Source organism: Prunus avium, chromosome 1, assembly GCF_965620075.1.
Source record: "Prunus avium chromosome 1, drPruAviu1.hap1.1, whole genome shotgun sequence".
NCBI classification, from domain to species: Eukaryota; Viridiplantae; Streptophyta; class Magnoliopsida; order Rosales; family Rosaceae; genus Prunus; species Prunus avium.
In genome coordinates, this window is record NC_142284.1 from 335,350 (window position 1) to 348,264 (window position 12,915).

At 38.9% G+C, this 12,915-nt stretch overlaps 1 protein-coding gene across 1 annotated transcript; it reads right to left on the reverse strand.

The window, feature by feature from the left end:
* Window positions 1-10,235: 10,235 nt before the first annotated feature.
* LOC148297094 (polyketide synthase 5) lies at window positions 10,236-12,358 on the reverse strand. The gene is made up of 2 exons (XM_088246499.1): window positions 12,091-12,358; window positions 10,236-11,417 (listed from the first exon to the last, which is right to left on the reverse strand). The coding sequence occupies exons 1-2, from the start codon at window positions 12,266-12,268 to the stop codon at window positions 10,420-10,422; spliced, it is 1,176 nt and encodes a 391-aa protein (XP_088102625.1). The 5' UTR covers window positions 12,269-12,358; the 3' UTR covers window positions 10,236-10,419.
* Window positions 12,359-12,915: the final 557 nt, after the last annotated feature.

A 12,915-nucleotide genomic window follows, 5' to 3' on the forward strand; every position in this document is an offset into this window, starting at 1 on the left:
GTTTTAATGCAACTATGCTCTAATATTCATATACATATATGAACACAAAGAGAGCATCAATCATCAAAACACAAATCCGGAAATCCAAAATCCCAAACAACCCCTTTCACTCCATTTGATTTTTATTCAATCATATCAAAATAAATCAAGTATAACTATTATACTTTTAAATGAATTCACAACCCATATATGCATCTCTAAACCCCAAAAACATATCAAGTTCATGACCTATGGCTCTGATACCAATTGTAGGAATTTCAAAACATTTTTCCAAAGTTCATTTGAATATTAAACATGCATTTAATCAAATTAATCGCAGCGGAAGTCTAAGGTGGTTGTTTAAATCCAAAAACAAAACTTCTTCCAAGTATCTTAAGCCATGAACATTGATATGTTTTTCATAAATGAAAATTCAAAAGAAAGGATAAGATCTAATTACCCTTGAAGCAATTATATGAACCAATTTGTGTTTGGTCTTCTCTTGATGATTTCCTCTTTGTTGATCTCCTCCTTGATCTTTGATCTTTGCTCCTTGATCTTTCTCCTCCATGTGAGCCACAAAAGTATATGGCCTCTAAGTCTCCACACCAATGGAACCTTGAAATGAGAAGAAGTATCTTGAGAATACTTGGATGCTAGTGCAAGATTCTCAAGATTGGTTTCAATCTAAACCACTTTGAAAGATGAAAGTATTTCACTCTTGAAAACTCTCTTTTATCTCTCTTTGATCTCCCAAACCCATTTGATTGATGTTGGATTGTGTTTGTGTGTTAATAAGCTTATGGAAACAATTCCCATACACATTCACTTAACCATTTTCGGCCAAATCCCATTGGGCTTCCAAAATTGGGCCTTATGACACTTAAACCATAATTTATAGGTGTCTTAAGCCCTTGGGCTTGATACCCAACCATTTGGACTTCCCTCTAACTATTATCGAGGCCCAAATACGTTTTTACACGTAGTAAATCATCCACATCAAATCAATCAAATTGATTTCCTCATTCTCATTTGTATTACTCAAAGTTAACCATTTAAGGTGTGCGATCCATTAGGTTCTAATTAGCAAGGCAGTGGGAAAATATTAGAACTCTTTCTAACCAACTGGAATTAAAACCCCTTTTTAATTCTTCCTTTATTTGGATCGATCACAATCAATCCTAGGACTTCCACAAGCCAAGAGTGACATCTAGCAATATATCAAGGCTACCCAAGCTAACCAGAATAGATGAAGAACCTATTCAGTTGGAATTGCAATGCAATACGATCCTTCTCTTATACAATGTTTCAAATCATATTATTAGGGTACGGATTGTTTATGTCAAACCCCTAATATGATTTATAACCTCATGTGATTCAAAAGAACATGATTAAGAACAACTTTCTAAATCAAGCTCAAAATACTTTGGCCAAAGATTTACTGAATCACATCTTGAAACATTCTCCTTCTTTATCGAAAGTAGAGATTCCTTATTGTACATTCACATGCCCCTATGATGAATTAAGAGATCCCAACAACACTTAAGACAAATCTTTTACGGCTTGCCTTTAAGAGCTATCAAAGATCAATAACGCATCACAGGACAACCATGATGCCCCAGGTCTAAGGACTAATTTGCATTATTGCAACTATGAGTTCTCATTTGACATATAGATAAATACTCCATATGAGAACTACGGTTGATCGCGTTCAGTGTACTCATTCACTAATGAGCACCCACATACTTGTATTAGTGTCAACTACACAAATGGTTTGAGACTAACCATCCTCCCAATTGAGCATACATAATATGTGCTAATCTTGACGGTTTATCAATGCCCATTTGATAACCTATGATTAGGAACATTTTGGGATGCTACAGTTAGAGATTAAAGGTCTCCCGAATCTAATCTTCTTTAGATTACTTTATCTCTTATTTAGCATACCCGGGACATTTGTTTCTTTACACAATGTAAAAGATAACAAATAAGTTTGCCCTTTATATATCATATACGAAATGTATTCTAAGGAGATTACATCAAATGTATTGGCTCTTAGGGCACATTTCTAACAGCATATGGTTTACTTTGGAACTTTGGATGGATATGAATGGTGAACGATGCATATGTTTTAGTTTGAATTGAAAGGATTGATTGAATGAATGAATTTGAATATATTGTGATGTGAATGGTGAATGAATGTTTGAGTTTGAATGAATTTAGAGTCTACATGTTTTCAAGCAGGTTTTCACCAAACCAAACCGAACTAACCGGTTAACCGAGATGATCGGTTTCCCACCTCATTGGTTCAGCGCACAGTTTGAATTTTCTCCAAATCGGAGTTCATGGTTCGGCGCACGATTTGGCCTCGAAACCGAACCAAACCAAACCGAGCCCACCTCTAGTTCAGATCATGAATGGTGCAGATACAAATATTTGGGGTGACAATTGGATTCCTGATATAGGCATTATTACACCAATCACTCACGTCACTCCTAATGCTCCACAAATGGTTTCAAATATTATCAATATGCAGAATCGTACTTGGAGTTTGGACAGGGTGGGTAGTTATCTAAGTTGGGAAACTCAAAAGCATATTCTTGCCATCCCCATTGGTCCTTCAGGTCGGCGGGACAAGCTTGTCTGGCCTTGGACCTCGAACGGCCTTTATTAAGTAAAATCAGGATATCATTGTTTGCAGTCGGCTTATCGTTACTTAGCATCTGGGAGCTCGCATTCTTCTCATTTCATCTCAAATCGAATATGAAAAGCTGTTTAGAGTGTTCGCACCTTGCCTAAGATACGCATGTTCTTATGGAGATGTATGTCCAACGCTATTCCAACGCGGCTTAATTTATTCAGGAGGAAAATTACTGCCTATCCTATGTGTGGCCTTTGTGATCAATACGAAGAATCCATCGAACACGCACTATTTCTTTGCCCCTGGTCTCAAGCTGTGTGGTTTGGATCTCCAATGACGTTAAGAATTGATATTCAAAGTTTTAGCACTCTGGATGTTTGGTTGAATAATATTCTGGACTTGAGAACGGAGTCAAAAATGGAAAAGCATGATTTGCTTACTATGCTGAGTTTCTTTATTTGGGAAACATGGAAGACCAGATGCAAAGCAATCATGAAAGGTTATAGAATTGATCCATGCAAAGTGGTGGAAAATGCAGGTAAGGCAAAGGTGGAATTTCAGAACGTGTGGCAAGTTAATGCAAATAGTGCGACAAGCCATTCCCCATTAAATGGCGCGGTCTGCTCGTGGGTGCCGCCACCAATGGGTTTTGTTAAAGTAAATATTGATGGGAGTTGGCAAAGCAATGGTAGAAAAGCTGGTGTTGGAGTGGTAGTTCGAAATTCAGCTAGGGAGTTTCTTGGCGGCTTGGCTGCATCACGGGTGGGTCACTCTGCTCTTGAGGTGGAGGCTGAAGCAGCAGTCATGGGGCTGGAGTTTGCGGCCAATCTTGGCTATAGTGATGTCTACATGGAAACTGACTCAAAGACCCTTGTGGACGGGATCAAGGGGATATAAGGAACTGTGCCTGGACTATCAGGCCTTCTATTGAGGTTATCTGGCGCAGAGCTGATCAATTCAGAAGAGTTTTTTGGCGTTGGGTTCAGAGGAGTTCAAATCGAGCAGCTCACGAGGCTGCAACGATTGGTTGCCGAGTAGTGGAGCTGGAAAGCTGGGTTACTCAACCACCGCTGTCTCTCATACATGTTTTGGTGTCTGATGGACTTCCTGGTCCTCCTTAATTTTTGTTTTTAGAGTAGGAGTTTTCCTTATTTTGCTGGATTGTAGCGATTCAGATGAAGGTGCTTCTGTAGTTTTGTTGTGTAGATACAGCTGCACCAAAATGGATTCAGTTGCATCCTCAACTTGTGATACTCGCAAGTGCACGAGCCGTCTGGTAGTATAGCATATGTAAGTGCGAGGTCGATCCCACGAGGATTGGTGATTGAATGATCCAATTCATTTTCCCTATACAAAACAGAAACAAAAACAAAGAACATGAAAGAAGGAAAAAAGAAAATAAGAAAGTAACTCAAGCAAATAAGTTCCCAAGTTCAATTAGATTAATGGATTGATTCTAGCTAAAGTATGGTTAAGCCATGGTGTGTGGTCATAACCTTGTGTTCCTAATTCCCTAATTTGATCATTTGTTGTCTAACCTAAAATTAAGCATTAGGAACCCATTAAGCATAGAAGAACAATTTAAACAAACAAGCATGTATCTAATCCCTGTTGTCGAATGTCCATACATACTCTTCCTATTCATAGTTCAATTCGAATTAAAGCATGGTGTATACTCTTAATTCAAACCAAGATAGCTAACATGCAAGCCTAAATGGTGATCAATCATTCAAACTAGCATATTAACTTATAAGCATAATGAATAAGAACAAAAACCATAATTGAAACTTGGAAACTAATTCAACTTGAAAACTTAAGGAAAGAATTTACATTACAAAGAAAAATAAATTACAACTAAGAAGAAAAAGGAAAGCTAGAATTGAGAACTAGGAAGCAAAATTAAGAGAATTTGAGGGAGAGAAGGGAAGGGAGCTCTAGAGAAGTGTTTGAGAGCTCCCCCCCTTGGGGTGTGATTACAAGCTTAGAGAACTTCTCTATTTATAGGCCTAGGGGAAGTGAAAATCTGAATTCAATATGACTAATGCATACAACACTTGTGTTATAAAATCTGAATTGGTTGATGCACTTGTAATAAAAAATCAGAATTGGTTTATGCACTTGTATTAGAAAATCAGAATTGGTTGCTGCACTTCACCAATAAATCCCACCAGCAGCCCTAGCTCATCTTCATGTCACCATGACCAAGCTTCCAACCAGAAACAATAGCTCATCCTGAGGTCAGCATGACCAGCAACTTCAAGGGCTTACAAATTGGGCTAGGCTGAATCAAATGAAGACTTTAAGATATCCATTGTGAAGTTCAGAATGTGTATGATCCAACCACACAAGTATTGGCCCAATCCAAGCTCGGAGGAGGAAGTTAAGGCCGAAACAAATTGCTAACTCGTTTTGCTCGCTGACAAAAATCCATCCTGAGCATGGTTCTGTGTTTGCTAGGTAACAGACTCCATATTTATCCAATGGGGCTGAATTTTGGATATGTTATAGTATACACCCATTGGAACAACTTTCATGAAGAATGCTGCCTCATCCAAGCTGTGTAGGTTGCTGAAACAAAGCTTGCAATATGACCTACGAAACTGGACTGGCAGGGGGCTGTAGCCAAAATGAGTTTCTCTTTAAGCACTTCTTCCCTTTATCCAAATCAGGCTTTAACATGCATGGATTACATCATTTCCTATCCAAAGCCATCATTGTTACCTAAAGCTGAAAGATAAACACAAAAAGGATTAAAAGCACAAGTTTAACTCAAAAACATAACCAAATCATAAGCTAGAAGGGTACAAAATGATATACAATTATGAACCGATCAAGTTTGTCTCAATTACTGCTTTCTATGTATTTCCTTGCGATTGCCTTTTGGCTTGGAATCTAATTCATGGTTGAAAAAAAAAAAAAAGCATTGAAGTGTTGGAATTAATGCACTTCCTTCATTTCCTAGAATATCTCTATTTATTACAGCAGCTGTAGCTGTCCTAAATTAATTTGGTAGAGTTCCTATGTAATGTCTTTTAGGTTCTCTAGGAAGAATTCTCTAGAAAATTTGTTCTCTTCAAAAAAGCCTTTGAGCTTATCATTGTAAGAACACAAGTTAGTGAATCAGAATACAACGACCTCTGCTGAAGCAACTCATATTTCCAGCACCTCATATTCCATCACAAAACCAACAACTGGTATCAGAGCAGCGTTCGATCATATCTGGGCCTTGAAATCAACTCTAGAAGATGTCATCAGGAGCCAAAGAAGGTCCATCAGTTTCCTACTCTATTCTCCCAATCTTTGGAGGTGAAAATTATGATTTCTGGAAGGTGAAGATGAGAACTATACTACTGTCAGAAGGACTTTGGAGCTTTGTTGAAAGAGGGCTTCAAGAACCAGAGGATCTAAGTCAGCTTCCAGCAGCAGAAATAGAGAAGTTTGAAGCAGAAGTCATGAAAGATGCCAAGGCTCTCTCCAAAATTCAGAACGGAGTCACTTCAGACATTTTTCCAAGAATCACAAGAGCTAAAACAGCAAAAGAAGCCTGGGATACATTAGAAAAGGAGTTTCAAGGTGACAGCAAGGCCATAACAATCAAGCTACAGACTTTGCGCAGGGAGTTCTATAATATAAAGATGAAAGAATCTGAATGCATCCAAGATTATGCCTCCAGACTTGCTGAAGTTGTGAATCAAATGAGAACATTTGGTGAGGAGATCTCTGACCAGAGAGTTGTTGAAAAAATATTGATCAGCTTGCCTGAAAAATATGATCCCATTGTTGCTGCTATCGAAGAGTGCAAGGACATCACCACCTTATCAATTGAACAATTGATGGGTTCTTTAAAGTCTCATGAGCAGAGAAGGTTGACACGAAATGATCAATCTGTTGAGAGTGCTTTCCAGTCAAAACTAAGTTTCAAATCTCAAAAGTCCTCCAAGAAAGGCAATTCTAGAGATGACCAGCGAACGGGGGAGCAAAGAAGATGGAAGAAAGGAGAATCCAGCAAAAGAGATGAAACCAAGAATGGGAAAAGTACGAATTCTGATGATAATCAGCCTTCCTGCAGGATTTGTAACAAAACAAATCATGACACGTCAAATTTTTGGAACCGTGGAAAGCCAAAGTGCCATCATTGCAACAAATTTGGGCACGTTGAGAAGAACTGCAGATTCAAGAAAGCAAACCAAGCAAATTTTTCTGAAAGTAAGAATGATGATGATGGAAATGAAAACTTGTTCTCTACTTGTCTATCTGCTCTTGAGGAAAAAGAAAGCATCTGGTATCTTGATAGTGGATGCAGCAACCACATGTCAGGAAATGAAAATATTTTTCTTGATGTGGATACTTCTGTTACTCCAAATATCAAAATGGGTAATGGTGCTATTGTGGAGGCAAAAGGAAAAGGAAGAATTGTTGTCAAAACTAAGAAGGGAGTAAAGCAGATTCATGATGTCTTGCTTGTTCCAAAACTAAGTCAAAATTTGCTTAGTGTTGGACAACTTGTGGAGAATGGCTATCGTCTTGTTTTTCAAGATGGTACATGCATCATTTATGATAAAAATGCAGCTGAGATGGTGATTGCAAAGGTGAAAATGGAGAGGAATAGAAATTTCCCCATTGAATTTCAATATGCTGAAGTTGCTGCCATGAAAGCTGATGTTGTGCAGGACTCTTGGTTATGGCACAAGAGGTTTTGTCATCTAAACTTCCAGGGGCTGAAGCTACTCCAGAAGAATAGTACGGTGAACGGGCTGCCGGAAATTAAAGAAACAACTGATGTATGTGAAGGGTGCATTATGGGCAAGCAACACCGTAATTCTTTTCCTTGACAAAGCACATGGCGAGCAAAAGCACCGCTGGAACTTATACACACAGATATCTGTGGCAAAATGCAAACTCCATCTTTAAGTCAATACAGGTATTTCCTCACCTTTATTGACGACTTTTCGAGGATGACTTGGGTTTATTTTTTGAAGGAAAAATCAGAAACTTTTGTTGTGTTCAAAAGATTCAAAGCATTAGTGGAGAAGCAAAGTGGCAGCACCATTAAAGTTATGCGAAGTGACAGAGGAGGTGAGTATACCTCTCAAGAATTTGAAGATTATTGCAAAGATGAAGGAATTTGGAAGCAAATGACAGCAAGCTATAGTCCCCAACAAAATGGGATTGCAGAGAGAAAAAATCAAACAATTGTTGAGATGGCTACTTCAATGATGAATGAGAAAGGACTACCCAAACGTTTTTGGGCAGAAGCTGTGCTTACAGCAGTGTATATTCTCAACAGAAGTCCAACTAAAGTTGTCAAGAACAAGACTCCATTTGAAGCTTGGAGTGGTTTCAAGCCTTCGGTAAGACATCTCAAAATCTTTGGTTGTATCTGTTATGCTCACATTCCTGCTGAAAAGAGAACTAAATTTGATGATAAAAGCCAGAAATGCATCTTTGTTGGATACAGTTTCAACACCAAAGGTTATAGACTTTATAATGTTGAAACTAAGAAGTTAATTGTGAGCAGAGATGTTGTTTTTAATGAAAAAGCAAGATGGGATTGGAATGAAAATAAAGTGCAGGAAATGCCATATGCTTTAGTGCAAGAGCAAAGGGAGATTCCAGGAGAGCATCAAGAAGAAGAAGCCACTCCTCAAACACCAGCAGCTGCCGGAAACAATTCAAACGCTGAAACTGTTCCCCCAAATTATTCTTCATCAGAAAGTCCTCCACTAAGAACCAGAAGCTTGAATGATATTTATGAGTCTTGCAACTTTTCTGGTATAGAACCAGGGAGCTTTGAAGAAGCCCAGAAGCATGAAGTATGGGTGAAAGCAATGAAGGATGAGATAAGAATGATCGAGAAAAATCAAACTTGGGAGCTTGTGGATCTTCCAAAAGACAGAGATGTGACTGGAGTCAAATGGATTTTCAAGACAAAGTTTAATCAAGATGGAAGCATTCAAAAGCACAAAGCAAGGCTCGTGGCTAGAGGTTTTACTCAAAAGCCAGGTATTGATTTTTTTGAAACTTTTGCTCCTGTAGCAAGACTTGAAACAATTAGAACTTTGATAGCTCTCGCTGCCCAAAAGAATTGGTTGATTTATCAGCTTGATGTGAAGTCAGCATTCTTGAATGGAGTGCTAGAAGAAGAAGTTTATGTTGAGCAACCCCAAGGTTTTCTTGTTGAAGGGGGAGAAGACAAAGTTTACAAGTTGAAAAAGGCTCTTTACAGGCTAAAGCAGGCACCCCGGACTTGGTATGCTGAAATTGATAAGTATTTTTCACATAGTGGTTTTCAAACGAGCCAAAGTGAGCCCACACTTTACATCCTAAAGAAGGGAGCTTCTATTCTTATTGTTTCATTGTATGTTGATGATTTGATCTTTATGGGCAATGATGAACACGTGATCCAACAGTTTAAGAAGGATATGATGAGCACCTATGAGATGAGTGATCTGGGATTACTTCATTATTTTTTGGGAATTGAAGTTTCTCAAACTGAAAATGGGATCTTCATTTCTCAAAAGAAATATGCTGAAAATATTCTCAAGAAGTTAAATTGGCTGGGCTGCAAATCAGTGGCTACTCCTTTGTTAACAAATGAGAAAATGAAGAAGTTTGATGGTGCAAAGAAGGCAGATGCTAAGAAGTACAGAAGTTTGGTTGGTAGTTTGTTGTATCTTACGGCAACTAGACCAGATATTATGTTTGCTGCAAGTTTAGTTTCACGTTATATGCAAGAGCCAAGTCAGATTCATTTTGGAGCTGCAAAAAGGGTGTTGAGATACTTGCAAGGCACACTTGACTATGGAATTTTGTTTACAGCAGTAGAAAAATCAAGGCTTATTGGTTACACAGACAGTGATTGGGCAGGATGTCTTGATGATATGAAGAGCACTTCAGCCTATGTTTTTTCACTTGGTTCCGGCATATGTTCATGGGCATCAAAGAAGCAAAATGTGGTGGCACAATCTACTGCTGAAGCAGAGTACATTGCAGCAGCTAAGGCAGCATCACAAGCTATATGGCTTAAAAGGATACTTGAAGACATTGGCGAAAAGCAAGAAGAAGGCACCAAATTATATTGTGACAACAAATCAGCCATTGCGATTGGGAAAAATCCAGTGAGTCATGATCGTACAAAGCACATTGCCATCAAGTACCATTTCATTCGAGAGTCAATTGAGAAAGGTGAAGTTGCACTTGAATACTGCAGGACAGAGGAGCAGCTGGCAGACATACTCACCAAGGCACTTCCAAAAGAGAAGTTTTGCTATTTAAGAGAGCTCATTGGAGTTGTGAAGAAAGTCCATTAAGGAGGAGTGTTGGAATTAATGCACTTCCTTCATTTCCTAGAATATCTCTATTTATTACAGCAGCTGTAGCTGTCCTAAATTAATTTGGTAGAGTTCCTATGTAATGTCTTTTAGGTTCTCTAGGAAGAATTCTCTAGAAAATTTGTTCTCTTCAAAAAAGCCTTTGAGCTTATCATTGTAAGAACACAAGTTAAGTGAATCAGAATACAACGAGCTCTGCTGAAGCAACTCATATTTCCAGCACCTCATATTCCATCACAAAACCAACATGAAGAGTAGCAAGCCATTCGAAGATTATAAAAATATATCGAGGGAAAATCATGGAATATCAATTATTCATGAACGTAGTAAACAAAGCCATTGCACCAAAGTTTACCCATGATGCATCTGGAAGAAAATAAGTCCAAAAAACCGAAGAAAAAGTAGAACCAATACATCTAGAAGAAAGAAAGCATCTGAAATGAATCAACAGTGATGATGTTCAAGGCTTCAAGCATTCAAACCCACACTGTGAAGCACGACGGTTTCCACAGTGAGCCCAGGGCCAAAGCCGAATAGCACACCCCAATCCAGACCATCTCCAGTGGTTTTTAGTCCTTTCTCGGCGGCCCTCTTCCTAACCTCATCCAAAATAAACAGCACACAAGCACTCGACATGTTTCCGTACTCTGATAGTATGTGTCTTGTAGCCTCTAATTTCTCAGGCTTCAGGGCCAATTTGGACTCCACTTGGTCTAGAATTGCTGGGCCACCAGGGTGTGCAATCCAGAATAGGGAGTTCCAATCCGAGATGCCCAAAGGTTGGAAGGCCTCGTTCAGACTCTTCTCAATGTTCTTCGAAATAAGCCCGGGAACATCCTTGAGCAGATGAAATGTAAGCCCAACTTCACGGAGATGACCGTCGATGGCTCCATCGCTGTCGGGAAGGATGGTTTGGGATGCTGACACCACTTCAAATAGGGGCTTCTCGATCTCGGGAATTGGGTCTGCACCCACAATAATAGCTGCTGCACCGTCACCAAATAAAGCCTGGCCCACTAGACTGTCAAGGTGAGTGTCACTGGGCCCACGGAAGGTGACGGCGGTGATCTCCGAGCACACAACGAGAACACGAGCACCTCTGTTGTTCTCAGCCAAATCCTTGGCCAACCGGAGCACTGTGCCGCCGGCGAAACACCCTTGCTGGTACATCATGAGGCGCTTGACGGAGGGGCGGAGGCCCAAGAGCTTAGTGAGCTGATAGTCGGCTCCAGGCATGTCCACACCACTGGTGGTGCAAAAGACCAAATGGGTAATTTTGGACTTGGGCTGGCCCCATTCCTTAATGGCCTTGGTGGCAGCTTCTTTGCCGAGTTTTGGAATTTCAACGACCACCATGTCCTGCCTGGCATCAAGGGAAGGTGCCATGTACTCACACATACTTGGGTTCTCTTTTAGAATTTCTTCGGTCAAATACATGTAACGCTTCTTAATCATAGATTTGTCACCTGAAAAAAGCATAAACAGAAAAGTTACGCTTGTGTTTGAGGATTGAGCATGACTATGATTTATAATTAATTTAAAATGGCCCAGTGCTGCTGCAAAGGCAGTTTTAATTGGTGGTGTCCTTTTCCAATTACTATATATATACGTTCATCATGCCAGAAAATACTTCAATTTCATTAAAAAGGTATATATGACTACTGCAGAGTATGATGTGAAATTAAAACAACTCACTATCACAACTATTAACTGGAAAATAATAATTGTCACATTTGTTTTGTTTGTATTCAAATTCTTGTAAAAAAATATCTTGAAATGTTTTTTCTATTATTGAATTTCACTACATTTTTATCTCACTGAATTCCCATTTTGTAATTTTTTTATTTTTTGGGGTGAGATGGGGCCAAGAAGATCAGAACGAAAAAGACTGAACAAATACTACTCCAGGCCTAGCCAGACTGCAAACATCACAGATATATATATATATATATATATATATATATATATATATATATATATATATATCTCAGTCCAAAATAAATAAATAAAATGAAAAATTATCAAACACCTTGCTGATATACATGATATCCTTTTTTCTGGAATTAAACAAGGAATTGCCTACGGATCATGTTCAAAGAAAAATAAGAAGAAAAAAAAGGAGAAGATATTGCTACTTACACATGCGCTGGAATTTTTCCTTGAGCTCAGCCTTGTGCTCACTGTTGGTAATACGAAAGTAGTAGTCAGGGTAAGTAGCCTGGTCAACACAATTGGGAGGAGTTGCTGTCCCAATGGCCAAGACTGTGGCCGGACCCTCTGCCCGCTGAGCCTTACGAACTTCCTCGACAGTCACCATTTTCTCCGGTCGTCAAGAAAGATCAAGGAGGCTAGGTGCTGGTTGTGGTTGTGTGTTTACAGTTGCAATGGTAAGTCTGAGAAAATGTTAAGAGAAGCGGTTGTATTTTATATAATAAGTGAAAGAGAGGTAGCTAGCTACGTATCACGTGCCTGACCAATTCCTTTGTTAGAAAGGTAAATGCTCAACAACCTAAGGCCAAAAGGGCCTTGCTGGCACGTGCATTTTTGTGTGGTATGTGTTGCCTACAGACATCTGCATGATTTGGAATGTGCTTGTTCTCACGTTTTACCTAACAACCCAAAGGGGAAGAAAATATCATCAACACCTTTAATTCAAATTATTGTCAATTCCATCGGAGGGTACTGATAAGTCGGTGAATGCATGCAGGATTTAATCATATAGTTCAACATTTTATTATTTTCTTGTTTTTTCCTTATCCAACGGGTTTGGAATATTGGTTTTGATAAATATAAATTTGAAAATGGAAAATAATAACAACAATTTGTAGTGGTACCGTGGTAGGCATATGGTGACGCGCGCAATAAGTGCTTAGTCGGAGATGAACCCGAATTTAGAAAAGAAAAAGATGTATGTTTCCTAAAATTTACTCTAAAATTCGTTTGGCGACATAAATTGGCTATATA